This window comes from Prunus dulcis, chromosome 3, assembly GCF_902201215.1.
Source record: "Prunus dulcis chromosome 3, ALMONDv2, whole genome shotgun sequence".
NCBI lineage: Eukaryota > Viridiplantae > Streptophyta > Magnoliopsida > Rosales > Rosaceae > Prunus > Prunus dulcis.
This window is the reverse complement of record NC_047652.1, coordinates 8928813-8947869: the sequence shown is the minus strand read 5'-3', so window position 1 is coordinate 8947869 and position 19057 is coordinate 8928813. Positions and strand designations below refer to the sequence as shown.

General features: G+C 36.0%; 2 protein-coding genes across 2 annotated transcripts; both read right to left on the bottom strand.

The window, feature by feature from the left end:
* Positions 1-646: 646 nt before the first annotated feature.
* LOC117623107 (T-complex protein 1 subunit theta-like) lies at positions 647-9494 on the bottom strand. The gene is made up of 13 exons (XM_034353963.1): positions 9167-9494; positions 8810-9072; positions 8572-8718; positions 8257-8418; positions 6524-6601; positions 4581-4714; positions 4296-4368; positions 4142-4219; positions 3917-4039; positions 3663-3757; positions 2735-2944; positions 1702-1759; positions 647-1076 (listed from the first exon to the last, which is right to left on the bottom strand). The coding sequence occupies exons 1-13, from the start codon at positions 9300-9302 to the stop codon at positions 1008-1010; spliced, it is 1626 nt and encodes a 541-aa protein (XP_034209854.1). The 5' UTR covers positions 9303-9494; the 3' UTR covers positions 647-1007.
* Positions 9495-12349: 2855 nt separating this feature from the next.
* On the bottom strand, positions 12350-13697 carry LOC117621695. The gene is made up of 2 exons (XM_034352253.1): positions 13668-13697; positions 12350-13236 (listed from the first exon to the last, which is right to left on the bottom strand). Exon 2 carries the CDS (start codon positions 13232-13234, stop codon positions 12350-12352), a length of 885 nt encoding a protein of 294 aa, XP_034208144.1. The 5' UTR covers positions 13235-13236; positions 13668-13697.
* Positions 13698-19057: the final 5360 nt, after the last annotated feature.

Sequence of the window (19057 nt, the reverse complement as noted above, 5' to 3'; positions counted from 1 at the left end):
TCATCCTTATTTGCCCGCTGTTTTGTCTGGATATTTACTTTGGACTTATGCCACCACTTTTTCTCCTGAGCCCATCTGTCAAAGTTCACAAAAATTTCTTTGCCAACTTTAAGCCCGCCAAATATCTGGATTAACTTGGTAAGTTTGTAACTTTCGCAGTAGAGCACTTATCCTTTGTACCCTTTCATACCAATGACAAGAATTACCACTTATATCCTTCATATCCATGACAAGAATTGGACTCTTACCCTCCCTGGCATAAGACCTCCCTACAAACCCCAAAAATTATTAGGATTAATGAGGGTAAATATTACAGAATAAGGTAGGAATTACAAGCATACATCTTCACATAAAAACCTCCAGACCTCATATGTCAACGGGTAATTTGGTCTAATAACAGTCTCCATTCTGTTGAAAGTAATCCTGAATTCAAATCTCACAGACACGACAATTGTTATCCATCCTTACGCACGAATTGATGTTGACCTTTCAAATGATAGTTGGAGTTGCACATCGATTCATATTCAAAAGGAAAGTAATTCTCTCCCTCAATGAATCTTCGTTCAAAAGAAGGCAGCTATCAAATATTGGGTACAAAAATGCAAGTAATTAGTGAAAGCATGCCAAGCATTAACCTTAACCATAATTGAGCACAAACCACATATTACAAAACCAGGATGATTTCTGGCATACTTGAAAAGAAAAGGGCCAAATACAACAGAAAAGAAAATACATTCAAGCTTCTCACTAAACATGGCTCAAGCACCCGATCATCGTTTCAATCCAAACCAGCCCTACAGGGGCATACCATGATCATTGTTTCAATCCAAACCTACCCAACAAGGGCATACCATGTGTCCATCGTAACAGAAAAGTAGCATTTACAAAGCATGAACTGCAATAACAAGTTTCTTTTTCTCCTAAACAAAATTGTTACTAAAATGGAACAAAAGATCCCTAACATAGAGCAATACAAGCAAAGATAGTCAACTGTCATGTACACAAAATTAGTCCTCATCCATCCCTGCAGGCTGATCTCTCTTACTAGGGCCACCTGCTGGTTTTGCCATTATAATCTGCATCACAGAGAGTTTTGTCAACATAATTATTTATGATTTAAATGATAATCAACATCACATATTCTTGCAATTAGATAAATGAATTTTAACACTTAATTTATGCTAATCATCAAACCAACTTTCATGTTCTGACAAAAACAAAGCAGCTATTATGTCTTTTTTTTAAGTCTTGTTTTGTCAAGAGCGAAATCATTGAAAAGCGGCCCAACTTATATCCAATCAGTTATGCTAAAGTGGGTATTTCTAGCAGAAGATATATTAGCAATACATTTAAGTCATAAATCCTTGTCTCACAATTTCAAAATCCCTCGCTGTTCAATTCTTTGTAAAATAGAGGTACGCCCAACCCTACATCAATCTTAATAAAGAATTATACCTACTGCAGTGACACTATATTTAACAAATTCTGCATTTCCCAAAGGAACTTCAAAAAAATATCATATTTGCTTCCATTGTTTGAAGTATTGGTACGAGTTTCATAGGTTTCTTATTTTAATCCAAACAAAAGCTCAAAGACGAGTTTAAAACCAGATGCACTTAGTATTTCAGTTTTATGATTCAGTTCGAAATTAAAGTTGGGTACTCCAAAAGTTGGAAAACTCAATAGTTATTAGTTACTTACTTGATCTACTCGTAGAACAGTGCAGGCAGCATCTGCAGCATATTTGAGAGCAAAAAACCTGTAGCAAACACCCCAAGAAAGATCAGGCCAAAAAGAAAAAAAGAGCCCAACATAGAATATGATGCCTCTATCCTATATAACATAACTTTTTAACCCAAAGTTTACTTATAAATCACAATAATTTCAAAAAGTACATTGAATTCAAATAGATGAATGAAAAACATCTATTTACAATTAATAAAACATCTGATGTGTATGAGTTTGAGATATGAACGACGCTTGGCTTACATGTCGTTATTCCTCCTTAACTGAATCTTCACTTATTGAAAAATACTACAAACCCTTTCATATGGATGTAACTCATACGAAAATCCAGAATGAGAATACATCCACTAAATTGATGGAGGATTTTTAAAAGGTTAGAATCGTCGCTGCATTATCCTCAAGAAACCAACCATTTCTTGAAACCAAAACATAAATAAAGCTTTCAAAATGGATATATAGCTACATTTATATACACAAACAGAATAATGAAGGGAAAAAAACACTGAACAACTGGGTTCCATGGAGTAAAGGATTTTGGCAAAGATATGAATTACCACAAATCATGGACTTCAGGCCAAAAAACAAAAATACAAATCATGGACTAGATTAAATATTACAAATGTAGACAACTGCCTAATTATGCCTATTATCCATATTACAACTTCACCACAATACCCCCTCACAAAGCTAAATTAAATTGCACTTTGATATATAACATCAACAGAAGGATACACGCACCAAACAAATGAACCACTAATAGAAGCAGCAGGAAATCATTGGCTAGCAAAACCTCTGGAAAGGGCATGGGAATTAAAAGAGCCCTCTACCAAATAAATAAATAAAAATTTCTTGACCCAAATTTAATGTACAAAACTTAATCTCATTACACCAAAATCACATCAAGCATCACGGTTGTAACAACATACAATGTAATGAAAACTTCCACACAAAAAATAAATAAATCATTACAAGACAAAGAAAAGCTTACTTAGTTATGTGGAGGTCCCAAACATTTAGAGCTGACACGTCTCTGCAAACACCGTCTTCCAAGTCAATGCCAACTTTGGTATTTCCCGATGCATGCTCAGCATAAAGGGACGATATGATCTCCATTGCATTACGCCCAGCATTCTCAGCGAGAGTTTTAGGCACCATCTCAAAGCTTTCGGCAAATTTTGCTATAGCATACTGATCCAATCTGCAAAACCATTCTTTCTTTAGTTTGTTATTTCACTAATGCCCAATTGTGACCTATGACTGGACACACACAAAAAATTAAAAATTTAAGTTCCGATAGTTGGTGTAGGCCTCCAGATTCTACTTTATGCTTTCAGGTACAACATTACATGCATATTATGAAAACCAACAATTCAGATCAATATCAAAGAACTCTAAATGATTCAAATCAAAGTACTTCACAATTACCTATCTCAACCGCACCTTTTTTGGACAAGAACATCCATGATATATCCGTTTCTTTCTTTTGTTCTTTTTAGTGCTAGGAAATTGCTCCATTATGTGTTACCTAAGTTTGATCATTTAAAACTGTAAAACGGGTGTCCCTCTCTAGTTGGGTTGTAATACCCATGATGCTTCTTTAAGGCATTTTCTAGGAAATTTATTTGGATACCATTTTAATTTTTTATACATCTTGTATACTTCAATTTACCCCATACCACAATTTCAATAAAATTCCTTATATGATATGTATTCCTTATACTCCAAAGAATCTTGCATAGCAATTTCCACCTCCTTTGAGGATATATCTTTGTTATTGTTGATAATTTCTGTGACTGTACCTTAAAATTTTCATAGAATCAAGCAAAAATATATAATAGTGGTGAAAGTTAGGCATATTGCATACACATTGTGTAAATCACTTAAAATGAATAAATTCAAAAGCAGAGACAATTTACCCTGTTTCTTTAAAAGAGAATTCCTTCAGTCTCCTAGCTAACTCAATTTCAGTTGCCGCAGCTCCAGGAACAATACGGCTATCCTTGCACATTGCCTGAAAATGAAATGCATTAAGATAGTAAGATATCGATGACACCTGATCGAAGAATTATTTTAGAAGTTCCAAAGAACCATATGCTAACAACAATTTCAGAGGTAAAACAAACCCAGCCTAGAAAGACATACAAAATTATAAATGTGCCTTATAAATTACCTTGTAAGTGTTCACTCCATCATCAACTGCTCTTTCAAGGTCATCTAATATACTGTCAGTACTTCCTCGTAGAAGCACAGTGGATACAGAGTTGCCACCTTCTTCATTCTTCACAACAGTGACCTACATATTGGACACGTTAACAAGAAATAAGAAAAACAAATGAGGCATGAATAAGCAAATTTATAGACAAAATACAGTCTGAGGAAACATTTCTTTGCATACCCTAACACCAGCAATTTCCTCCACCGAGACAGAGTCAACATATCCCAGATCATCTGGGTTAGGCTGGCCAAGCTTCAACTGTTACACAAATACAAAGTGTATTAAGAAGCACAAGATAAGTTACACATAAAATATCAAATTCTTGTAAAATTACCATGGCCACGGCACCAGTTGTGCGGCAAAATCGTCTCAATTCAAATTTTGAACTGATTTTCAGCACCATGAGCCTAGAATCAAGAACAAAAAAGTGAAAACAATAAAGGAGTTCAAGGATCTCTAAAAGAGATCTAAATACCCTTAAATGGGTAGTACATAGTGAAAGTGTCTACCTAAACTCATAAGTCCCAGTTTATGCTACAATTACAACATTACTGCATACACACATCATGAACGCACTGGTCGAAAAAAGTTTAGCAACAAAAAACCCACTGACACTTACTTGTAACGCTCACAAAAATGCAGTGCCATCTCTCCTACTGCTGCTCCACTGACAATTACTTTGGCACCTGAATCTGCAACTGCTTTGATGAGTTCCTCAACTTTAGCTTCTTCAGTTTTTGCATAATTTTCTAGCTACGGGATGACCAAGAAACCACTTATTAGCTAATAACAGATCGACCACATTAAACCTAACGATGCAAATAAATTAAACAGGTAGGCAAAGATAATTTCCAACATCCAAGCCAAACAAGAAAGGAAGATCAACTTTAATATACCGAGACTAATAGTAACAGACATCAGATACCCAGAAAAAAGGTCAAAACATTTTAAAACAAAACCGGTTAGAATAGTTATACAAAAACCAGAGAATTCAAGCACCATTCAATTCAAACACATTTACCAAGAATCAATTTCCTGAAATGAAAATAAATAATGAGGATAATAATTTAAAAAACGTTGCAAAGGAAGTTGTAGGGGAGAATGATTTTACAATTGCCTGCATGAACAGAAGAGTTCCCAAGTTGTAATCTGCAGATCTAAGATATAAAGCTGAACAATCCCTACATACTAAGCAGACTCAATCATACATTAGGTTACACTGCTTATCAGAGTTTTAGGACCCACGTCAACCTTTTGTTTATGAGAAAGAACCAATGTCCACGTAACACTGGTTTAACAGGAAAAACCAAACTCACACATGTAGACATACAGATATATCATTATATAGGTACACGAGTCTGATTCTTAAACATGATCTCGCAGTTCAAACAATGTGGCAAAAAGTAAAATGCTTGCTTCAAGGCCCAAAACCCAAAGCTAAATTATAAATCCTAAGCCCTAAAACCCAACACTTTACCCTAGAGTACTAATTAACCATGTTGTACTTATAACAGGGAAAAGAACTATTAAAAAAACCTATAAGGTAAAGGGTATATATGATATATTTATAGGTACATGCACCTTGGACGCATGTATCTAGTACCAAATTATCAATGAAATGTTGAAGAATCAGTACTAAACACAGAATGTAGAACATTTTAGTAGGTTATCAGCTGTTAAAAATCCTCATCTCCAATGGGTCTAGAGTTTACTACAATTTCAATCACAAACCAGGAGATTTTAATTGATTTCATAAAAAATTAGTCACCCTCATTTGTAAGTACACTGATATCATGGTTAAGCTAAAAGCTTCGGTTAGGAATCCATACTAAGAAGAGTGGATTCCCTCTTGAAGAAATCATTGTGAGCAGAAAGTAAATGTTTTTCTGCGCTTGCTTTTAGAACTAAAAAAGGATCCTTGCTCCAAAACTACAAGTTATCCAACAAACGCGAAACACAGTATCAACACAGAAGTAATACTAGCTAGCAATCAATTCACAACTAGCTCAAGTGCTACGGACCTAAAGACAAGAATAGTAAAACACCAACACATTCCAGTAATATAGTAATAAAAGTTAAAATTACAGAGTTTTAAATCAAAATTTGAGTCCACAAGACATACATATCTAATATCAAAGAACCATACAAAATGGCCATACTATCACAGAAAATGGTAAATCACATTAGAAGACATCTTTAATGTTTCATGTACAGCCCTTTTACAGAAGACAAAGGGGAAATTAAAAAGCAATAACAAGAACCAATAGATTAGAAATAAATTAAACCGTTTGAAACTTATGCATATGTGGCAAAATTTAACTAGTTGCACACAGAATAAGCTTTCAAGAAACTGCCACTAAATCTGACCTTATGGTGTAACCAAAAAATATTTGACCTTATGGAATCAGTTGCATATAACCACAAACACACACACACACACACACACAGACAGAGGGAGGGAGAGGGAGGCGAGCACTTTAGTCTCCTGCTATATATACAACATAGAAGACTTCTCTCTGTAATAACTTCAACACAGAGAGAACCTTCCTCTTCAACAATTACCTGGTCAGCAGAATGAATTAGGACAGTTCCTTTGGTCTCCGTTGCAGAGGTATCAACGCCACTAACAAACACAGCAACCTGAAAAGGTATAACAGAATATTAAAGCTGAGAAACCTGAACCTTTCAAAAATATATTTAGACCACACAACATGGCTAAAGGGTTCTTATAATAAAATATTGCAACTGGATCACACAATTAAAAACAGATGTGACCAAGTACAAAGTTAAACAGAGGCACATTGCAAGTTAAACAGAATGAGAACACTATAAAGTTAGTCAATATTATTCATATCAGCAATTCGAAATATTATTAACAATTTTGGCTCACAAAACCCAATCTAGTTTAATAATTCAAAAAATAGAGAAATGAGACAATTTAAGAACACTTTTAACAGATATATGTACAATTCATGAAGCACAAATCACGAAATTTATATGCTATATATAAGTTAAATAACAAATACAAATGAAACCAAAAAATTACTCTTGGTTATATCACCTTAATTCCTCTTAGGGCCACTTTAAGTATATACAAAAAAATTTGTACCTAATCACCACATAATAAGAAACCATAAATCCGTACTAAGCTTGAAAAATTATTGAAACGCTTGTGATTATAAGTGAACGTCCACCAATCTCTTATATGTTGAGTTTTCAATGGTACATTTTACCGTTTTGCCTTATTTGACACAATTTTCCTGCTACGATAAACAAAGAATAGATACTTCAAATTTGTGGAAATCGATATCAACCAAAGAAAGGACCCAAAAAATAACCAATGTTAGCCTTTGTAATGCTCAAGTCACATGCATATAGAAAAGCAAAAATCTAAATAGTCAAAGGTATGGTGCATTCCTCTGAACTTTAATATATGAAGCGCTGCATGTAATGACAAGAAGGCTGCTGCACATTTTGAGTATCGCATATTATTGAAGACTGCCTAAAATTAGTGTTTTCAAGGTAAGATCATGAAATCGGAAGTCATAATCATCACAGTTATAAGAAACTAAAAGAATCACTGTTATGTGGTACATAACCATCCAATATTCATGCCATTATTTGTTCTGATTCCAAAGGATTGAAGTATGACAACCTTTTTTTTTTTTATGGAAATCGAAATGTGACAACTTGGGAAGAAGGCATTGTATGGTACACAGCAGACCAACACCTATCCAATCCTAACTGGTATTTGCTTTGATTAATTATCATCAGTTTTACATCATAACAAGTCAACAAACCTACCATTTCCATAGATTTTTCTTACATCATACTATCTAACACAAGCAAACAGCAAGTCAATATAGGCAGCTGGCACTGGCAATCACAAACCACCTTGATGACATTTAAAGGTAACAAAAAGGCATGATAATCATGCTCATTTTACTGTTATAATCATTGCATATCTTCTTCCTCACACCCTATATTCCATGCTGCAAGTTTCAATAAAGTACACTCCCATCCATCATTTACAAGAAATTTGATATTAGATTCAAAATAATACCCACAGGAACCAGTAAATTGTGTCTTTATAACAAAAGCCAAAGGTAAAGAATACTGAACCACTCACAAAATTGTGCTAAAAGACTCAAAGTAATTAGAGAAAGTTGACCAAAAAGTAATTTGCGAAAGACTAAATCTGCCAAAGACCATGAACAAACAGAGCACATCATTTAATGCAATAACATACATATGTTATGAAAAAGTTAAAATACATAACATAAAAAACTGCTAACCTTGGCCTTCTCCATTCGCTTTATACTCCCCACGGCATCAGTTTTCAACACCATGCCTCGAACTACTGTACAATTATGCAAACCCCCTCCCACAATCTTTGCAACACGTACATTATCCACATTAAAGTTTGCTGGGTTCTTGGGACATACTTGTATGCATGCCTATATTGTCCAATCAAAGAGCTACTATTAGAATTTGCTTACAAAAGTGACATGATATTCTTCTTTTCTTTTCCTTTTCTTTGCTTCTAAATAGCTGGGTAGCTGACATAGAAAATAAGCAATAACAAATAAGGGCATGCAAGTTATAATTACATCTGCGACAAGTGAGGATAAGATATCTTCTTGTCCGAATTGCTTGCTGGCAACAGCAGCTTTCATTCTAGAAACCACTTCTTCTTTGTTGCGAACATCCATTTTATCAGAACCTTCCTCAACCAGTTCATCTAAGATTTCAATAGTCTGAAATATCCCAAAAATGAAAATAATAATCAGAACGGAATAATTCCAATAAACCCAAATGGGTAAACAATCAGCAAATCATTTGAATAACCTTTGTGATAGCTTTATTGTATCCACTAATGATCTCACTTGGGTGCAGGCCCATCCTTATAAGCTCCTCTGCGTTTTGCAGGAGCTCCCCAGCAAAAGAAATGGTCAGATTAGCACCGTCACCGATTTCTTCTTGTTGAGCCCTGCCTGCCAAAACCAACAGCTTGGCAGCAGGATGCTGAACCTCAAGCTCATTGACAATGGTGGCAGCATCATTTGTCACAAAGAGCTTGTCCAAATGATTGATTACCATCTTATTCATACCTGAGCAGTAATGAAGACAAACAAATTTTAAAAAATTAACTGATTTCAAATCTGATGAACTGAGACTGTGAGTTTTAGAGTAGGAAAGCGATACCATTGGGACCCAGAGAAGTTCGTGTGATGGTAGAGAGTTGCTTGCAGGCATCGATGTTCTTCACCACCGCTTCGTCCAAGCCGGAGAGGTGCTTGTGCCCCTCCTTCAGCATCGACTGTATACCGTAGGGCTGCATTGCGAACTACTTCTTTCTTTCTGTTTTCACCAAAACCCTAACCCTAAACCTCTCCTGCCTGCAACTAAAAGCTCTTTTCGTTTTCGAAACAGACAGCGCGGAGCTCCTTCCCTTTTCAAAATTAACACCTCCAACCTTTTCCAAAGAACTATACTAAGAAGCCCTTGGGCTGGTGACGGAGGTTGATAGTCAGGGTTCGAACTTGGAATGCCCACCCATAAAAGTAAAAAGGATTAATATCACAAAACGTTACTAAGGTTTACGAAACCATCATATTGCCCTTGTAATGTTTTTTTATGTTATTTTTAGTTCTCAAGGTTAGTATGTGTACTCATAAATGGTCTATGTCGCTAAGTTTCGTAAAAAACTATGTTAGTTTGCTAACGTGGCATATAATATAGGGAAATAGCTCTAAATGCCACCATTTTATAATTGTAACTGAAAATACCACCCTTTTTTAAAAAATTTGGAACTATAACCTATAAATATATATTTATTGTCCCCTTATTGCACACATATCACTTTTGCTGAAGTTCTCTATCAGTTTTGCTGAAGTTCTCTCTCAGCTCTCCCTCTTGGCTCCGTCTCTCAGTTTCTCTTCACTCTCACGTCGCTTTGCTCTCACTCTCTCGTCGCTTTGCTCTCACTCTCTCGTCTCTTGTCGATCAGCTCTCACTCTCTCGTTGCTCAGCTCTCAATCTCTAGTCGCTCAGCTCTGACTCTCTCTTCTCTCTTCCTTTCCCAGCGAAATCTGTTGAGGTCGATCAGCTCTCACTCTCTCGTTGCTCAGCTCTCAATCTCTAGTCGCTCAGCTCTGACTCTCTCTTCTCTCTTCCTCTCCCAGCGAAATCTGTTCATCGAAGCTCAACTCCATCGTGCACCTTGAACAGGTACTGTTCATCGTCATTTTCTTACAGTTTAAGGGTTTCTCTGAAGTTGGTTTAGGGTTTATGCATTTCTATGAAATTGGTTCAGGGGTTTGTTCGAAATTGGTTGAAGGTTTAGGGGTTTCTCTGAAATTGGTTTAGGGGTTTCATTGAAATTGGTTTTGGGGTTTCTCTGAAATGATCTTAGTATGATGATTCCTTGTTTGAAACAGTGAATGGGTTTGTTCTTTGTGGACTGATGCTTGCACTGCTGTTGTTTTGCTGTTGCTATTGATGTCGTATTGTTGTTTTTTTTTGCTAGTGTATTGCTAATGTAGTGATGTTGTGTTGGCATTTTAGTGCTGTTGTATTTTTAGTTTATTATGGTTTTATTATGGTTTTTGTAGCAGTTATTGATTGGTATTTGGTGGCTTACTATGGGTCTTTATGACCATTGCATTTAACCTTCTTACAAGTCTAATCGGTATGTATTTTCTTTGTTGAAGATGATATCTAAAGTCTAAGACAATTAACCTGTGTATATCATTTTGAACTTGTAAACTCCCAACCATATCATACTTTTTGTTTGAGAATAATGCTTGTTAATTTGACATATTTTTTTATAACTCTGTTTACTAACTTTAGGGCTTGCATATTGGATATGGATAAGTTTTCTTTAGAACTATATGTGGTGTAATATGAGTTCTTTAAAAGTTTGCTCTTTTGTGCTTGATCATTGTCTGCTTAAAAGAAAGCGGGAAATGAGTGAAGATGGGAACCTACCACCAGCAGGTGTGGTTTAGAGAAATGGGGACATTGATTTTGCTATAAGCTAACTCTTTAAGCTTTTGCTTTTCTTGTTTGTGTATGGATACTTAGAGAACTTTGTTTATGAGGAGAACTTATAATTTTGTAATTGTACATGTCTTACAAACATTTTATACAGTTTTGATGGTTTATTTATTAATTTATCTTTGATATCGATAAAGTAGAGAATACATACAGACCTCTTATTTTGTTAAGAAAAAACTGAAGGGATGGTGCCAATTTCATTCATTTTCTTACATTTGAAAGGAGGGCCATAGTGGAGTCATTATTGTGGTTGCCACTAATTCATAGGATGTTCCATTACATTATACCTTGAAGTCAATCAATTCTTTCCCGATGTCTTCTTGTTTTTTAAAACTCTTTCTAGTCAGATAGATTTCTATCGTTAGTCTTGAATTGTTCTCAATTAGGCTTGTGCTACCGCACATTCCCATTCTAGCTGAAGCTGTCTCATGATTATCTGGTGTGTTGAGATGTGTCTTTAGATATTATATTATGCAGGAGTGGTAGAGTACTGGGTGTCTTGAGATGTGGCTTTGAGCTATTGAATTAGTAGGTCAGTTGTAAATAGCTGGGGTTTTGTTTATGCTCTGTATTTTTTGTTTATTTTTCACTTAATATCCTATAATAGGCTGTTGATAAGTGCTGATTGTTTATTGCTTGTTATTGTCTAGATTGCAACGGACTGAATTTCTTCTTCAACATATCTGGGACATTGAAGGGTTTAGCAAATAAGTTTGGGTTGGCGGTGGTTGTCACCAACCAAGTGGTGGATTTTATTGGGCCACATGATAAAGTGAATGGGGTGAGGTTGGGAAACTTGGAGTCCCTGGACACATCAGGCAGACGGGTGAGTCCAGCTTTGGGACTGGCTTGGGCACATTGCATAAATTCAAGAGTGTTCTTGGCAAGACATGAGCAATCTATTGAGGTTAACATTCGTAATGCTCCTTCAACAAGTATATGTAGTCAAACACATAGGACATTTCACCTTGTATTTGCCCCACATCTGGCCTATGCATCGGCCGAATTTGTAATCAGAAAAGAAGGTATAGTCGGAGTATCACAGTAACTGTGTAATATAGGAATTCTAAGAACTTTAATGTTTTGGATCCATTTGGAATTACATTCCAGTCCCTTTAATTTCGCACTCAAATTATAATAGCAATCTGGAAGCAATACCAGTACAATAAAAGTTCAATATAATAGCAATATGTCAGCAATACAGTATGTTGTAGCAATGCAACCCAAATTATGCAAATTTAAAAGAATTCCCATTCAACATAACACGAAACCCACCACAAATAAAAGTAGAGTTTACATGACCTACCAAAGCAACACAAATCATATTGTCTAAGATACATTGCGCAATGGAATATTGTTTTTACAAGAGAATTGCACCTTAAATTCAAAGTGGCCTCTTAATGCCGTCAACCGTAACTCCGTCAACAATGCTTTCTTACTAGAGAAAATTTGCCCAACTGTAATTTTCGGATTCCAATCACTTCGTGAAAACCTGCTGTCCAAATATGCTTCTTCATCATTTACACCGGCTGCATTGTACCGATTTTGTTCACCCATTTGACTCCAATAATGTTGACGAGTGGGTTCAGATTCTCCTCCTAAACGCATTATTGGCAACTGGGCAGCTGTGTTCAAGCAGCCCAAATTAGGAGGGGCAGAGTACACTGACACTTCATTTCTTTCAGTACCATTATCACCACCATGCATCTCCTCCACCTTGCTAAAATCAATCATATCCATAAAATCTGTCCCTACTTCACCTCCCACATCAGTGACATTTGTATTATTCCAAGTTACTTCATTGCTTTCAACAATGGCAACTGAAGAATGACCCATCCGACTACTATCTGTCGTGATATGCATACTATGAACTACATCATTTGTCAGTCCTTTATCTTCTATACTCACGAGTAAGGGAGCTAGTTTTGAAGGTGTTACCTCGGAATTGTACTTCATAAAAAAATTGACATCATCATCGTCCTCAATCTTTATGTGCTTCCACTCATTCGAGGCCACCAAAACTGAGAATTTTAAGCAAACCTTGTCTTCCCTGCTGTTTGTATTACCAATCTGATGCACACGGTCCAACAGTTCAGCAAATTTGATGGTCCGTGGAACTATTAAGCCTTTTGAGTCACCCCCTTCGTATTTGCACATCTTCTTCGAGGTGACCCATTTTCCATTGTAGCACACGAGAATAACAATTGTCTCCATTTCTGACCATGACAAAACAACATTTCATTAACACAATATAACCACAATAACCATATAATACAATAGCAATATAACCACAATATAGCTGCAATATAGTAGCAATTTAGCAGCAATATATAAGCAATATAATGGCAATATAACAGCAATACGACTGTAAAATAAGAGGAACACAACAGCAGTACACCAGTAACACATCAGAATCACACTATACAGATCTACTACATCAAATGGAAAATCCCAAGTTTCAAGATTCACATATCCAGACCAATCTAAATGCAATTGGTACAAACCCAGATGAATGAGCATGAATATTCAACAAAACCTAACCCAAAGAAATTAAAGCCAAAACGAATTTAACACAAACCCAAACAATCAAACTATAACCCATTTCACATAATCCCACTGATATTAAGAAAATAACCATCAACACTACCTTTTCGAGGTCGGCAATCCACTAGAGCTTCAAGGTTGCAAGCAGCTATTCAGAAGACATAGCTAAAGGGAGGGGTTCGTGATTCCAAACAGAGAGCAAGAGATCGAATAGGGGAGAAAGAGACATAACGAAGCTAGAGAGAGAAACAGCTGCGCTATGAGAAAGAGAGCAAAGAGAGAGAGACAGAGAGTTGTGCTAGAGAGAGAGAGAGAGAGAGAGAGCTAAGAGAGAGAGAGCCAAGATAGAGAGAGCCAAGAGAGACACAGAGAGCTGTGATAGACAGATACCAAAGAGAAAGAGAGCTGTGCCAGAGAGAGAGAGCTGTGTGAGCTAAGAGAGAACAAAATTTCTGAACTTGTGAAAAATCAGCAATAAGTGGACAATAATTTTATATTTATAGGTGATAGTTGTACAAAAATTGGGAAGGGGTGGTATTTTTAGTTAAAATTATGAAATGGGTGTCATTTTAAGCTATTTCTCTATAATATATATCACAAAACATCCCTGAGGTTCACACACCTATCACAAATTGTTCCTGCGGATTTTTTTTTTATTTTTTCATTTAAAATTCATAAAATTTTGGTTTTTTTTTAATTTTAAATTATTTAAAAATATATATTATATTTTAAATACTGACACTATATTATTGGAGATGTGCGCTTCACATATATGCCACATCAACAAAGTAATTTTTTAAAAAATAATTTAAAAAAAAAAACTAAGGATTTAAATCCCTCAAGGTTTAATCCTTTATGGTATTTTTATTTTTAAATTTTATGAAAAATTATTTTTTTAATCCAAATGTGGGAAATATGTGGAGCGCGAGATCATTTGTGAGAGGTGCGTGAACCTCAAGGATGTTTTGTGATATATATATATATATGCCACATCAGCAAACGAACGGAATTTTTAACAAAACCTAATAGCAAAAACCATTTGTGAGAACACATACTAAGCTTGAGGACTACGAATGACACAAAAAAATATTAATGATGCAATCTGATTGTCTCGTAAATCAACAGTGAATCCTATGCCAGTGAATCGTGGAGCAGCGTCTTATTCAATACAGCGGTCGGGCCCTGGGAATAATTTTGAATCTCGAACAATTCTTCACAACCTCTCAACATTGTTGATTATTGAAAGATTTTTTGCCTTTGCCAATGACATCGAACCACATTTGTGCTTGAATAATCTATAATAATAAAAAATAAATTGGAAATCCAAGAAAATATCAAAAAATATGACATCAAATTTAATAAAACAACAATTACAAAAATTTTACCTCGTTGCCAAGATTTTCGCCACTTCGAACGTTGTTACTCGCTTTTGCCACGCAACTCTCTATTTGCCTAACTCTTTATTCAAAAAATTTCACCTACTAGCCAAGGTCATTTTCGTATGAGGCAAACCCGATCTTTCACAAAGTTCTCCATGAATTTTTCTCCACATATGAGAGAACTTCATCACATTGTCCGTGATCAGGCAATGACCAACTTGGACACAACACTCACACAACAAAACATCTACCATGGTTGTCCACGAGCCTCTGGCTTCGATTGAAGAGGCCATTTGTATTTTTACACAAATGAAATTTAGTAGTAGAAATTTTGGTGTGGAAAATGAATAATATTTGAATGAGAAGAATTCGTATGAAGAATTTGTGTGAAAAGTAAATAATATTGGTAGCTATTTATATATTAAAAAAATTCAAAATTTTTGGTACTTTTTTCAATTTTTATGCCTTTGGATAGTAGTGGAAGAATGAATTGGACACCCCAGGTAGCGCCACGTGAATTTTATCTATTTGGGGAAAGTATGCGCTAACGTCAGCGATAAAAATTCAAAATATTTTTTTTTGCCGTTGGTGTGCGTGATGTGCACAATCCCCGTGTGTACGTCACATGCCAACGGTAAAAAAATTTGATTTCTTGCGCTGAGGCCATCATCGGTGACATCATAGCCCTCAGGCAGGAGGGTGGGCTAATTTTGCCTTGGGCCTTGCCCTGGTTGGTGGAGCCCATCTCTTTCCCTGGCAAGAATGGGGCGCTGGAAACACGAATGAAGGCCTAGGGGCCTCTTGCCCGGGCTAGGGCATCCCGCTGGAAATGCTATAACATAACCCAATAAATAATTCATAACATGCACAAAATTTACTCAGATCAACCCGCACAATAAAAAAATCGAGTCAAATTCAGTCAGTCCACCAAGCCAAGATTAATAAATGGATAGGTGTGAGGCAAACTGTTTGTTAGCTTACTCAACTCATTTTGTGTCAACCCGTCACATTTAAAATGTTTAATTTTATTAGTTTAAACATAAGATGTATAACATAATACATGCAATATAATAATAATCATTTTAAACTCCAATTTAATAAGTCAATCAATGTAAACTCATAACTATTACTTATATATATATATATATAGGGCGGATCCGTTGCACCATATTTTTGACATAAGTTTTGACACAATTTTTGGGTCATTAGATTACTCCACTTTTAATGGTTGAGATTAAACATGACATGGCAAAACAATATTTTTTTTCTTTAATTAATATTTATACATTGGGATTAAAATTCTGATACTATATTAATTAAGAATTTATTCTCTCTCATCTCATTAATTATCCTTAATTAACTCATTCTCTCTTTTTCTCTACAGAGAATTGACGCCTCCTCCTTTTCTCCTCTCTCTCTCTCTCTCTCTCTCGTCCCCAAATCAGCTTCTTAATTAATATTTGCATTGTGGTTTCATTTCATATTCATTTTCCTCCTAAATTTCTTCCTTTCCCTTTTTTTTTTTAATGTCTAAGAGGTGGAAGACCTGATTGTCATCAGATAATTTATTCAGTGAAATACTTCATTGATCAAAGCTATAGACAGACCTGACTAGTTTCATATCATTTTCATTCGCCGATTCAATTAAAGAACTGAGGCACATAGAACCAGATCAATACCAGAGACACAGACACAGACACAGAGAGAGAGAGAGAGAGAGAGAGAGAGAGAGAGAGAGAGAGAGAGAGAGAGAGAGCCCAAATCAGCTTCTTAATTAATATTTGCATTGTGGTTTCATTTCATATTCATTTTCCTCCTAAATTTCTTCCTTTCACTTTTTTTTTTTTTTTTTAATGTCTAAGAGGTGAAAGACCTGATTGTCATCAGATAATTTATTCAGTGAAATACTTCATTGATCAAAGCTATAGACAGACCTGGCTGGTTTCATATCATTTTCATTCGCCGATTCAATTAAAGAACTGAGACACATAGAACCAGATCAATACCAGAGACACAGACACAGACACAGAGAGAGAGAGAGAGAGAGAGAGAGAGAGAGAGAGAGAGAGAGAGAGAGAGAGAGATTAGATTACCAAGAAAAAATGGATATTATCAAGAAGAGAGATTACGTTTCCAAGAAAAAAGGGAGGAGAGAGAAAATAATTTTATTTTATTTTTATGAGAGAGAAAATAAAATTAATGATGGTTTATTTAAAACATTAAAACTATTTGCCATGTTAGATTTAATCTCAACCATTAAAAGTGGAGTAATCTAATGGCCCAAAAATTGTGTCAAAAATATGGTGTCACGGATCCGCCCCCATATATATATATGTATATATATATATATAATAAACTTTTTTTAAAATAAACAATATTCTAAACTACTCTATTCTCTGGAGATGGGGACTTGAATTTGTGTGCAAGAGTGTGAGCACATTGCCTAACCTGACAGGACCCGACCCAATTTCCACTTTGGAATCCGAGTCGAATCCTGTACGTGTCCGACATCTGGCGAATGTCGGGCACAAAAGACCTTTTTACCCTTTTCGTCTCAAATTCTTTTCAGATTTCCCTTAGACTTCTGCCGAAATTTCGACAGAGTCTCCCCTGTATTTTGACCAACCCCAAAATTTTTCACCTGTTAAACAATCAATAAATTCACACCAACTGCCAGAATATCTCAAATAACCCATCTCAACTCTAGTTTCACAGTTTCAACTAGATATCAGAGCATTTTCTAAGTTTTAGAGTTTCAAGGATTTTCTACAAAACTCTACCTTACGTGGTGACGCGGAAGCTTTGAATGGCCCGGTGGTGGATCCCGCGTACTTCTATGGCCTGGGGGGGAAAAACAAGTTGAAAAGGTGAGTGGACAAAAATAATGTTCTTGAAAACAATTTTATAAACATAATAACCCCCATTTAAAATAAGAAGAAGTCTAAATTGAGGGTTTGTCTAGATTTCAATATAGAGTATTCAAATAAGCATGTAAAAACCTACTGATGACTGTGCTTGTATAACTGAACCAATATGTAAAGATATAAATGCACGAATATCAAAAAAACTGATATAAAATAACTGAAAGTCATACTTGAATAAAAGAAAACTCAAATCCTCTGAAAATACCACTTATTTGTACCCCTGTCATGTCCGTCAATTCCCCTGGCAGGTCTCGGGCGCCACGCAGTCCACCCGAGCCGCAAACTGGCGAAATCAGGGGACTATGATCAGCCTGATCCGCCGGCAGGTCTCGATGACACCAAGTCGACTCGAGCCGCTCTGGCAGGATGCAGGAGACCGCAGTCAGCCTGATCCGCAATCTTGGCAGGTCTCGGGGACACAGAGTCAGCCGAGCAGCAAATCCTGACAGGTCTCCGGGACACCAAGTCTGCCGAGCCGCAAATCCTGGCACTCACGGTCCGAGCGTCCCCGTAACTCGTGAGGCAAAGTCAAGTGCACTGACATAAACTGAAATCGGACTGGATATCCGTAGACATCGGTCTAACTGTGGGTAATCACCAAAGAAAATGGGTACGAGGTGGTTTTAAAATAAATTCCTTTAGAAAAATCTGATTTATAACTGAAATCTCAAATTGTGCTGCTATTTCATCGGCCATAAGCCTCAACTCTGTTTTCTATAACTCTTTAGCATTAAGTAAGCAGCACAAAACCATGGAACTATTACTGTGCTAATCATGTTCGGAACCATAATAAAACTTACTCAAGATCAAATAAAGAAATTTATTCAAATAAACTCATTTATAAAAACTCATTTATATAAAATCAATATAAAATCACTTATGAAATCTTATTTATAGAAATCCTTTATATAACTCATTTATATAAAATAATTCATGAAAGAAGGTCTACTCACTGCTGGTCCGAACTAGCTGGACCCTTCGAAGGTCCCTCCTGTGGGTTAGCTGGACTCCTGGTGCCTGATTATCCAAGAATAATAAATTAATAAACTGCTGGACAAAAAGAATTTAAATTAAACACCCTGCCCCCGGCTCCTAGAAATACGTGCATCTCATCCCAAGTTACTCCTATGCCCACATTAGCCCTTTCAGACACTTGGACCAGTTTTGGAAGGTCCGACGCTCAGCTAAGC

What these genes read in the sequence shown, in the direction of transcription:
- LOC117623107 (XM_034353963.1), bottom strand. Translation starts at nt 9,302, where the DNA reads ATGCAGCCCTACGGTATACAGTCGATGCTGAAGGAGGGGCACAAGCAC. An exon ending in ACAATAAAGCTATCACAAAG is followed by an intron (nt 8,719 to 8,809) that starts GTTATTCAAATG and finishes GGGATATTTCAG; the next exon opens with ACTATTGAAATCTTAGATGA. An exon ending in CAACTGGTGCCGTGGCCATG is followed by an intron (nt 4,220 to 4,295) that starts GTAATTTTACAA and finishes TTTGTGTAACAG; the next exon opens with TTGAAGCTTGGCCAGCCTAA.
- LOC117621695 (XM_034352253.1), bottom strand. Translation starts at nt 13,234, where the DNA reads ATGGAGACAATTGTTATTCTCGTGTGCTACAATGGAAAATGGGTCACC.